Source organism: Leuresthes tenuis, unplaced genomic scaffold (assembly GCF_036924035.1).
Source record: "Leuresthes tenuis unplaced genomic scaffold, fLeuTen1.0.hap1 SCAF_7, whole genome shotgun sequence".
Lineage (NCBI taxonomy): Eukaryota > Metazoa > Chordata > Actinopteri > Atheriniformes > Atherinopsidae > Leuresthes > Leuresthes tenuis.
The window spans coordinates 18,040,001-18,051,399 of NW_027325361.1; the positions used below are offsets into that span (position 1 = coordinate 18,040,001).

At 38.9% G+C, this 11,399-nt stretch overlaps 2 protein-coding genes and 1 long non-coding RNA gene across 3 annotated transcripts in view; 1 reads left to right on the forward strand and 2 right to left on the reverse strand.

Moving 5' to 3' along the window:
* The window catches only part of LOC140312005 (torsin-1A-interacting protein 2-like), a 4,766-nt gene extending 1,260 nt beyond the window's left edge, over positions 1 to 3,506 (forward strand). The window contains exons 2-8 of the mRNA XM_072389643.1: positions 1 to 21; positions 126 to 299; positions 769 to 870; positions 980 to 1,108; positions 1,232 to 1,354; positions 1,449 to 1,499; positions 1,595 to 3,506. The exon at positions 1 to 21 is cut by the window's left edge and continues 102 nt beyond it. Of these exons, the coding sequence (XP_072245744.1) occupies positions 1 to 21; positions 126 to 299; positions 769 to 870; positions 980 to 1,108; positions 1,232 to 1,354; positions 1,449 to 1,499; positions 1,595 to 2,382 (1,388 nt within the window). The 3' untranslated portion in view covers positions 2,383 to 3,506. The remainder of the gene's footprint in view (positions 22 to 125; positions 300 to 768; positions 871 to 979; positions 1,109 to 1,231; positions 1,355 to 1,448; positions 1,500 to 1,594) is intronic.
* A 2,360-nt stretch (positions 3,507 to 5,866) lies between these two features.
* Positions 5,867 to 6,816, reverse strand: LOC140311318 (uncharacterized). The gene is made up of 5 exons (XR_011916897.1): positions 6,738 to 6,816; positions 6,594 to 6,650; positions 6,212 to 6,295; positions 6,018 to 6,109; positions 5,867 to 5,925 (listed from the first exon to the last, which is right to left on the reverse strand). It is a non-coding gene; the product is annotated as an uncharacterized lncRNA (long non-coding RNA).
* A 3,053-nt stretch (positions 6,817 to 9,869) lies between these two features.
* Positions 9,870 to 11,324, reverse strand: xcr1a.1 (chemokine (C motif) receptor 1a, duplicate 1). Its single transcript, XM_072388704.1, has 3 exons — positions 11,281 to 11,324; positions 11,024 to 11,141; positions 9,870 to 10,938 (listed from the first exon to the last, which is right to left on the reverse strand). The coding sequence occupies exons 2-3, from the start codon at positions 11,067 to 11,069 to the stop codon at positions 9,902 to 9,904; spliced, it is 1,083 nt and encodes a 360-aa protein (XP_072244805.1). The 5' UTR covers positions 11,070 to 11,141; positions 11,281 to 11,324; the 3' UTR covers positions 9,870 to 9,901.
* Positions 11,325 to 11,399: the final 75 nt, after the last annotated feature.

Sequence of the window (11,399 nt, forward strand, 5' to 3'; positions counted from 1 at the left end):
AAAATGGCTTGGATGACGATGGTGGGATGCTCCACCTTACATTATTGTCATAGACGCAACAATTTAAATAACCCTTAATTACACAGTTCAAATGTCACTTTTTATTTCAACGTTTTTCTTAACAGAGTCTCCCAACAAGAAGAGCCGGCAAGACACTGAAGGAGCACATGGCGACAGCGTCAATAAAAATGAGATGGATGTCCAGGAGGTGGCAGATGAGGTGGAGAAAAAAGAGGACCTGGAAATGGACACTGTGGAAGATTTCTCACACGACATAAAGCTCCGAAAAATAAGCAAAGGTCAGGACTACAACTAATGATAATTCACTATTGATTGAGCCATTGGCACCAGAGTTAGTAAGTATTGAAAAAGATTGATATCAGACTGATAAAGTATCTAAACTGTGGTGGCAATTTTCTGTTGATTGCCACACCAGTTGTTACAGTAATTGCTCAGCTCACCAGAAGCAGATGCCATGATTTGATATATACAGAGTATTACAGAGTGTATGTGTAATGGGTAAAGCGGAATAAAATGTTCACCAAAAGCAGGAGTAGCTGTCTTCTGTGCTTTCATTTTGTATTTTTTGTCTTCCGGCGGTTACCAAATTTACTGCAACTAAACTTTACATTCTTTTGTGCTGTGATCCAAGTATTGGCAGCTGAAATATGGCCATTTTATATTTACTATGAGTTAGCGTCACATAAATCTAATCACTGGTAATTTAGCAGTTTATTTTAATGAAGGTGTTGCCTGTGTGTAAAACAGATGCTGTTGGAGGTTCAAACTTTCCTCGTGTGGTGCTTGGTGAACGCTGCAAAATAATTCCTTCAGTACATGAAAATTCAGACCGGTTGAAACCTAAAAGGGGTAAGAGAACATTCCAAAAAAAAAAATTGCCACCATGTGTCATCTCACATGTAAAGTGTTAGATTTTGGCTGGATGATCTCCCCATAAACTGACTTTCATTAAAACCAGAAACAAAAGAAGCGGCATCCCTCACCAAGTCTGCTGTCCACGTCAGACCACCGGAGATCAGACGGGATGTGCATATCACCAGCATGGATGAGTACAAAAGGACCATGGAGGCTAAAGCAAGGAGCACAGGTAATGTGTTGCAGATATTTTATATGTAGGCATTTTAGTGAACCAAGTTGTATTATGTGCCTGTTGAATGGATGTTTATCTTTGGTGAAATATTACATTAACAAATAAAACTTAATTTTTTAGATAAAACCAGAGTTAACCACTTTGTCCCAAGCGCTTATCCAGCTTCGGAGAAAACCTACACAACACGACAGCGTCTAAACAACATTCCTTCAAAAAAAGCAACCATTCATCTAAAAAAACAAGGTACTGCAGCCTCGGCAGAAAATTGCAGACCTTTGCATACCTCATGTGGTCGACTTATTCTTAAATGTGATTTGAAATGTTTCCCTTTTTGAAGAGACAAAAAAATCTGCTGTTACCAAAGGAAGCTCCCGAAATCCCTGCAGAGGTAAGCTGTATATATTTTAATCGCATTATCATTACACCCAAAGTTCTAAATTATTTGCTGCCCTACATTTGATTGTGTTCTTTTTCCTCTTGTAGGATTTATGTGGTATATATGGCGTTTGGTTTTCCTGGTGCTGCTCAGCTCTGCCACTTTGGTTGCATACAATATCATCCCTGCACTACAAAGGACAGCAGATGGTGGAGGGCATCCATCCAGGGAAGAGATGCCAGCAAAGTTTGCTGACCTGTTGTCACTTCTTGAGACTCAGTTCCCCAGTCAGCGGCCTGACTTGTGGAAGAGGAGCAAGATCCACCTGGAGAAGCACCTGCAAACAGCCCAGCCCACTGAGCCAGTCAGTCTGATCTTCACTGCAGGGCGCAAGGCTGAGAGGACGCTGTACTGCCTGGCTCAGAGCCTGGCCTCCTCATACTCGTCTGCCCGCAACGCCTCTGTCCTCCACATGGATGGAGCAAGTAAAGCTAGCCAGGACAGCGATGAGGTAAAGCTAGACATTGACAACCAGCTGCAAGCAGCTTTTGAAGGAGATAAACCTGTAGCGGTCATTCATCGCTTCGAAGAGCTGCCTCCTGGTTCCACCCTGATATTTTACCGCTACTGTGACCATGAGAACGCCGCATACAGGAAGGTGTTCTTGTTGTTTACTGTGCTGCTGCCTGATGATGAAATCAGGGGTGAGCTGAGCTTGAAGGAGGTGGAGGAGATGGTACAAGAATACGTTGGGAAAAAGCTAGTGGAATCCACAAGCCAAGCTGCCTATGATAAAATGGATATGGACAAGTTTAGTGGACTGTGGAGTCGCATCTCCCATCTTATTCTGCCTGTGGTGTCAGAGGTGGAGGTAGAGCGCGGCGGATGTCCATAAAACAAGCCGGATCCTAGTGCTGTGCAAGGAGCGATGTAACAGGAGTAACAAGGAAGTATAATTAGTGTTGTGTGATGTTTCACATGCAGACTTTCTTTCAAAATGTTCAAATGATCTCTGTTAGACACGAGAATCTAATCAAATATGATGTATAATAGTGTGTATGTCAGTTTTGGAGCATAGAAAATGTACAGCTGGTTTTATATGTGAAAATGAATCGTTTTGGCATATAGGTGTAACAGTAGCGATCCGTCGTCATTTTACCTGGAAGAAATTTTGACGTGAAATGTTTTTTTCTCAGGCAGATGTAGCATAAAGTCTACAACGTATACTTTTGAGGTATTTTCTTCTTCTTCTGCATCAACAACTCTTGTATAACATCTTTTCCACACGCATGGATTACACAGAGTCCATATTTCATATTAACACATGTGTTTGTTTTAGGTTCATATTTCCTCTTCTGTAACAATTCTCCGAGTCAACCTTTGGGCCCATGGAAATCATTTCAATTAGTTCCGACATGGACGTTTTAATGAGTTTTCCACTGATCAGAGGAAAATGTCTGATTTTTCTTTACGCATTCATCTTCTCCAGAGCACTGGCTTTTATTGACATCAGTATTTTATTCTCTTTGTCTCTTTTAATCTTATCCGAGGATGTATATTTTGTGACGCGTTTCTTAGATTGGAATATTTTGTAATATCTATATATATTGGATATAAAAAGGTTTGATATTTGCACTTGTCAAGAAACCACTTAAATATACTGACAATGTGAGCTTGAAGACCCGCAGGTTCACGTGAAGTCATCAAAATTTGGGAAATTTGACATTTTGACTGAATGAATCCGACACGAAATGTGCCTTAAACCTGCGAAGGTAAGACTGTGTTTGGTAACTAACCAAAACATCCACGAATCGTCTTGTACTTTTCCGTAACAATATCAGAAGCCAAACGAGGTTTCTTGCTTTTTGATTTGTCTGAGTCCTCAATGAATAATTAACATGATGTTATTTCAACTGTTATCACGCATTCCCGTTGGCACTCAGATTGTTTGTTTTTCTTTAGCGCGAGTGTGTCTTGCTCATATAAACACTGAATATTTTGAATAAAGACTATTTTGATACCCAGGAGAGTTGGTTGTCTGTTAATGATTTACGTTGACGAGAACATAAATATCTTCCCCCGGTGCAACGGAGCGAAGGGTATTTCTTTTCTCGAGAAAAGGTTAAGGTTTCAACTGTCAAAGCAGGAAGTTTGAGAACTTTACAACAAAGCGAAAGATTAATCATTGACTAGATACACTCCTACTTTATGGGTTCTAGTGAATGGGAACAAGAGTTGACAAGTCAGTTTTTTTATTGAGCCAATACCAAACACTTGTTAACCTAAGTGAAAAATATCACGTAGATCTTAGAAACTAAAGCTGCTTTGTCATTGTCAGTTTTACAGTAAGAAACAACATTACATCAAGCTTAATCATTCGTGAAAGGATTTCTACTGAACTCTGCATTCTGACTTTATACTTGACTGCAAGAGGAAATTCCAGCCTGTAATTAAGGATCCGCATTTGGCATACTCTTGTAAAGTTTGTTGTTCATATCGGAATCGAGTTTGTTGCCAAGTAGGCTTTGCACTTACAAGGAATTTGACTTAGTGTAGTTGGTGCAGACAATATAGATATATTTACAGAATCTAGATATGTATAGAAATAGAGGTCTGAAGATGCTACGTAATGTAGCTTGTAGGTCTGGAAGGGGAGAGGGAGAGAGCCAGTGTGATGGGGACTCCAGGGAGACGCTGTCAAATAAACATTTCATGAACACCTTCACAAAAGGAAACTCTGTAGATATACACTCCGGTCCCTGCTAATTTTTTCCGACATCTAACTGCACACACCTAATTTTCCTGATGTTGATACAATCCAAAAATGACGGCCGCGGCAAACGATGCAGTTCCAGCCACGAGGATCACCGAGACAACGAGAACAATCACTTTGACTGCACCGACACACTTGGAAATGCAGAGGCGAAGCGGTAAAAAAAAAGAAAAAGAGAAACACAGACATTGAAATCACATTATTGCTGTGATGCACAATGGGTCATGGCCCAGATAGCTGTCACTGCAATACTTATAACGTGAACAGTGTCTCACCTTTCTGCTTTGTGGGTCACGTCTCTGACGATGTTTTGAGCTCTCTGTAACGTTAAAAAAAACGACCATTATTTTTTTTTGGCCAGTCATGAGAATTTCTGAAATATGTCACACGTCAGTCACCTGTTTTATCTCTCTTCAGTATTATTTTTCTGTTAACGCAGAGCAAAAAATCCCATACTTCAGCGAGGACGATCCACACTGTGTAAGCGATCATTACACTCACAAGCCAGGAACTTCGCGTATCCTCTCCCTGGTCATTTTTCAAGTAGATAACTCCAGTGAAGATGACAGCAACTGTGTGTGGAAATATGGAAACAAAATCAGAGCAATACAAAGGGCAATGGCAATGATATGAGGAGAAGGAAAGAGATGTAATGTAGTTTTGTTGGAGAGCAATAGTTATTTTGGGAGATGCACGATATACAGGTGCACAGAGCAGAGCAGCAATTTGTTTCTGTGAATATCCAAGCAGGTAAAGATTGTCTGATAATCTCACAAAAGGCAAAGTGAAGAATGACACATCTCCTCTCTATTTCCATCTTCTAGAAATTCAAAATGAGAACATAAAAATGATACATTTTTGGTAGCTGTCCTGAACATGGGCTACGTTGCTTTCTGGTCATTTGGCCTCATTAATCTTGCTGATGTCACAGACTGCAGCAGAGTACATCACACTGTTGGACTGCAGCAAATAATATAGTTTCCTGGGGGGGGGGGGAAATCTAAATGCTGATAATCAATCAAACACATCAATTTACATCCATCAAAATTCTTAAATAAAATTTAGAATTTCAACGGAGCTTATGTAAAATGTTGGATGGTGTCTGATTGGACAGACTGTCCCCCAGCTTCTATTTCACAAGACACTCAGAAAGCACTCAGCTATCAGTTCCATGGGGATTTGAACTATTCTTAAGTCAAGTGGCATGTCCGAATATGTATTTAAAGTGATGACAAATGCAACAGTTTTTAAAGTAGTGAGGAAATGTATCCAGCCCAGTATCCACAGTAAATGGAACTTATGATGAGGGCACAGGATGTATTTTGCTTCCATGAAAGCAATTTCTGTGCTGCATGTGTTGCTGCACAGTACATCAACATTGACATTGGGTAACCAAAATTGTTTGAATTAACACTAAATGGTCCTGAAGTGACTGATTTACTAAACAATGTGTGTGTTATCAATCTTGTCATCTATTTGCTGTAAAGGCTTTTTGTAAATTCCCCAAAAGAGTCAAACTGTTGCTGTGAACACCTTGAGCAATATATCGTTTTCACAGAGAGACATCGGCACGCTAGTATTATTCAAACAGAAAAAAATCACTTACTTGTGAAAATGTGGTGGATAGCAAAACACACTCTGAGAGCTGTTTCACAGATCTCCTTTCTTTCTCTGCAGAGCAGAAGAAGAACACAAACCATTGAGCTTCCGTGAAAGTCAAGAAAAACATTTAGGCATAGGGAGTAGAATTCACCTACAGTTCATGGCTGGGTCCTATTGGCAGCAATGCAATTACCAGCTCTATGGAAGTAATCACTATCACCACACTGACAAGAGCAACAAGGGAAACCTGAACACAAACACATATTTAAACACACATGTGATCTCTGGACAATTTATACATTTTCTGGCATATATGAGGAAACGTTTTACACTGTTATCTATTACTCACTTGGTAAGAATGGGACAAACGAAGCAAGACCAAGGATGCTATATCAAATAATATACCAGATGAGCTGCAAATAATCATCACAACCTACACAAGAAACGAAAGACATTCCAAATTATTGTCTAATGCCTGAACAATTAGAGTTAATTTGAAGTTTTACATCATACAAACATACGAGTACATCGTTAAATATTGCAACTGCAGGTAAAATATATAATGCAAGTGCATATAACTTGCACACTTGTTAGTGGCAGGGCGTACCGCCAGATTCACACAAACCACCAATACACAAGGAATTCAGGGGAAAGGAAGCAAGCAAGAAAGAAAAAAATCTTGCTAGAGACAGTTAATGCTAACTAAAAAATACCCCCAACTCAGGTCTTACCTTTTTTATATAATGGAAGTTGGGTGTGCTGGCGAACGAGACTATATTGAATGTTTCCTACAGAAAACAAGAAGATAATCTTAAAGGATTGCACAGCATGGTTGACGTACTGTATGTACACATGCAGTTCCATACCCTACATACCTTTTTCACCTCCACCAAAACACTGTCCAAACACATCAGAGTAATGGCTGCTAGCTGAAGGAAAGTCAAAGAAAACACTGAGGAATTTCTTTAGATAAAAACACTGAAGTTTATGGTTAATTTTCTTTAGGATGTGAAGATGGGCAAATTCACCACTTTGGGGTCTGTTATGTTATCTGGCTTTTTTGTAGTTGGCACAGAAGTCGGCATTGCAGCACTTGCTGTAGAAGTCGGCATTGCAGTACTTGGTGTTGGAGTGGTTGTGGATCGGGCTACAGTGACATTTACACGTTCCCAGAACATTGATACACTCAGAACAAATGTGGCCCTGCAACATACAGTATAGGACAGCAACTGATATTGGTGTGAATTATTGACGCTGCAATGCAGAGTGCATTACAATTTCAAATAGATCTGAAATAGCTCAGATTTGTTCTTGACTTTGGGAGTTGAGCAAATGTGTAAAAGCAACCTGAAGAGGACGTCGTCCGGTCCAATCCAGTTAACACGTAATGAAGTTTTTGCAAAATTGTTTGTATGACTAACAGCCGAATCCTGAGAAGAATGATAAAAGTCAAGAGAGCATTTTCCATTGAAGTTAATCTACGGTACTAAAATGGAAATTCTAAAGATGAATGCTGGAACTGTCAGTTTGTTGCGTGGCATGATTTCTTACCATTAAATCACCACATTTCAGGAGTTGAGATGAACTCGAGTCAAGTAGGAAAAATTGTCCAACTGCAGGGCCCTCGCCACCCAAACTGAGCTCACGAGCCTGCAACATGAATCCCCTGAAAAAACCTGATCCCTTGCTCTCGAGAGAAACTGAAAAAATACATTTTCATCAGAGTCAAGATATGGGGATGGAAAATGAAAGAAATAGCAAGTGCCTTGCAAACAACAAAACAACAGATTTGTGTAGAAAAAAATTGTAATAACAGCCCTCCCAATACACACACACACACAGTCTGTATACCTGTGATAGGGTCTCCAGGGGTGCTACCATGTTGATAAGTAACCATATAAGGGGATTCCGATGTTTGAGGAGTGAAAGATCTATGTAGTGGTAACATTGATTCACATGACTGAGAAATGTTACCTTGAGGATACCCATGCAGCTTTGAGATGATGTTAAGGCCAATCAAAACCCACAACCACATCTGTAAAATGTAGAATCTTCGTTATGCAGAACGACCACAGATCCACAATTCACAAACTGTTTACTCACATCACTGTAAAAATCACGTTTGTTGTCTACTACCTCTTCCGTTTTAAGACCACATTTTTGTGACATTTTATGTGCTGTGTTTTTGAAACAATCAATGTCAAGTGGGTCTACAATGCACTTTTTTTTATTAAAAGACCATTTTTCTTTGTGTTTATTTGATTCTAACTCTATATTTTCAATATAGAGATTAATCGTGAGGTAACTATGGAAAAAATGTGATTAATCGCGATTGAAAAATGAATCGTTTGACAGCCCTAATTTTAATCTTTCATTTATCCTTCTTAGTATTTATTCTAGTTCTAACTCAGATTTTAAACCATTTCATTTGCTACTTGGCACATGCACATAATGTTGAAATAAGAAGTGTTTAATTTGAGTAAGTAGGTAACTCTTACCTTGATAAGACTCTCAACCTCAATAAAACGTAGGACTTTCGGTGAGACACTGAAAAGTTGCTCCCTTATTTATTAGAAATAGAAGAAACAAACAAAAAAAGAAGTCTAGGAAAAAATAAATCCTCCTTCCGGGATAGTTAGTCATGCAAGGTGTGCTAGAGAAAAGTGTAGCAGCTTACTGATTAAGGAAGTCTGAAAGAATAGTTGAACCCACCCACATGCTCTCAGCCTGCATAAGTGTTCCTTGATAGTGTCGTATTATACGTTATCACTATCAGTTACGTCAGAGGGTTTAGGGTCATATTCCCCATATTCTCCTGAAAGTCCAAATCCTGTGCTGTTATGCTATAGTTGGTGTAGTGCTCATAAGAAAAAGAATATCACATATAAATAAGCACATTGTCACCGTGCCTGCTAAATATGTGACTCTGTTGTGTGAGTTTTACTTTTATTTGGAGAAGTACAAAAATAATGCAATTTTATTGAGACACTGTAAACCTTCCTCAATAAAAAATGTTTAATCAAACAAATTGTACACAACGAAATGGATGACATATGAAAGTAAGAGTTTTTTATTTTTTATTTTGAATAGAATCAAATTTGTGCAAGAATTTGAAAACACAAATTTCCGTTCAACAGACGGATAGATATTGATAGACGGTAATAAGAGGAAATCTTGTGAATTAAAACCTCCTCTTATCCACCCCCCCAACCCTCCCAGAAACATGTATGCATTGCTAAGTTAAATCAAATGATTATTTGCAGAATTCCATCTCGCAACCAATAATGTGCATGTAACTCATTAAAAGATAGATAAACATATTACTGATCAATCCAAATATTTAACAAATGGCTTGTTAACAAATCCATATGAGCAACAATACAGCAGATGAGCAACAAATGAAAATGAGGTGTGCAATAGTTGCTGTGGGTTTGAAATAAGTTTACTGTGCACAGTTCACATATATACGTACAGTGTGTTGTATGTAAATCATTGTATACCTTAATGATTATTTCAAGCCTTTATGTTTTCACATTTGGTTTGGTTTCTGTTCTGCTGGCTCAAAGCAGCATTTTTTTACAAATACCACAGAATTACTTTGGATGTTATTAGATCTACGTACGTGCAAAAGCTTCCGCGTTCACTGTGACCTTCAGGTTTTCCCATTAATTTGTCACCCATCAAATATGCTTTTTGTATAAATATGATAATTAAAGCAGTAAGAAAAAATATATAATCAAACATCTCATTTGGCACTGTTGCATTCTTACAGTAGCTTTTTGTCCACTGATACCATCAAATAAATGTATGAAAAATTCAAAGCATTTTCTTCACATCAATGATATTTACTTATAAAAGTTAGACACGAACACGCGCAATGATAAACAGCAAAAGTAAGACTTGAAAACTGAGTGCAGCTTGCACAAACTGGCGAATATAAGCAAAGTGTTAAATATAAAACAGGAACACAGAACAGAATTTTACCAAAGGGACAGTCGCCTTCTTTGTAATTTGTAATGTGGCAATATTAACCTAATTTCTAGTACATTGATCCTTGTGAGACAAAGTTATTCATTCTGACCTGCTTTTCTTCGGCTGGATTTTGCCGCCTGAACATTTGATGCAGCATTGACTTTAAATGTCTCCTAAACTTCACGCCAACAAATGCGTAAAAGACAGGGTTTAAGCAGCAGTGAGAGAAAGCAATGAGCCGGCACACAAAAAAAGCATAGTCAAGCTGGGTGCTCACTTCACAGCCATCAAACGGTGCAATCATATTGTCACTCAAAACCCTGAAAAGTGTTACCGCATTGTACGGCACCCAACCGAGGAAGAACACAGCCACAATGCAGAAGACTAACTTGACAGCTCTGTTCTTTGTGTGAGACCTTCCTCCTGTGATTCTTCTCAGTATTTGAATGTAGCAGAAACCCATCACCACAAAAGCAAAAAAGAAGAAAACAATCTGTGATGTGGTGCCAACTCTTTTCCACATTGGTCCACCGTATTCACAGCCAACAGAGTGTTCATCCTTGTGGTGGATTGTGATGAGCGAGCTGTAGAGGAAGGAGGGCATGGCTGCTCCAGTGCTGATGAGCCACATCAGGAAAGACAGAAAAATTCCAGTGCTGAGCTTTGGAGTGCTCAGCTCAGAGAGAGGGTGAACCACAGCCAAATACCTGTAGACGGTCATGATGGTCAGGAAAAGGATGCTGCTGTAAAACCCAGTGAAGAAGACAAAAGTCACAATTTTGCAGATGATCTCTGAAAAAATCCATCCCCAGACATGATAGATGGCCCAGAAGGGGAGTCCGGTGGTGAAGACGAGGTCAGAGAGGGCCAGGTTGAGAATGAAGATGTTGGTTAGAGATTTAATGTTTTCATATTTAGCCAGAATTACAAGGACGAGGATGTTTCCTGTCAGGCTCAGTGTGATGACAATAGAGAAGAAAATCGGCATGACAATAGATCCAAATTTGACCACGTCGCTTTTTTCACAGATTTCATCATCATAGTCATTTTCATAGTCAAAACTCTCATTGGAAGATTTATTCATGGCTGATAAAGTGGAAAGACCTATCAAAGAAATATGAAATTTGTTCATTGAGGATTCATAATAGTACTGTAAAGCAAAATGAATATGAATTGATGAATAACTTACATGCCTCTGTATCGGAATGATATGTTGCTGACGTGACCCTCTGCATACTAAAAGGGAGCTGATGTTGAAAGTGCTCTTATTCGACAAGCTGAGTTTTCTGTTCCTTTTTTTAGGTCACCTGCTTACGTGTACGTGTCCATTTATTGGTGTGTATTTATACATTCGATGCAAATGAGGTGCAAAAATGACCAATATTACACAGTCAGATGCAAATGAACACAACATAAGCGATGTATAATTAAACTAAACATCTTCACAGCAGTGACATTCAACAGCCACAGCTAGTAAGTTATGATGGTTTAAGTCTGTTGACGTTCTGTGTAGCACAGGTGTAGGACTTTGAAATGTTTGTGACATTACTTCAAAATCTATAAAC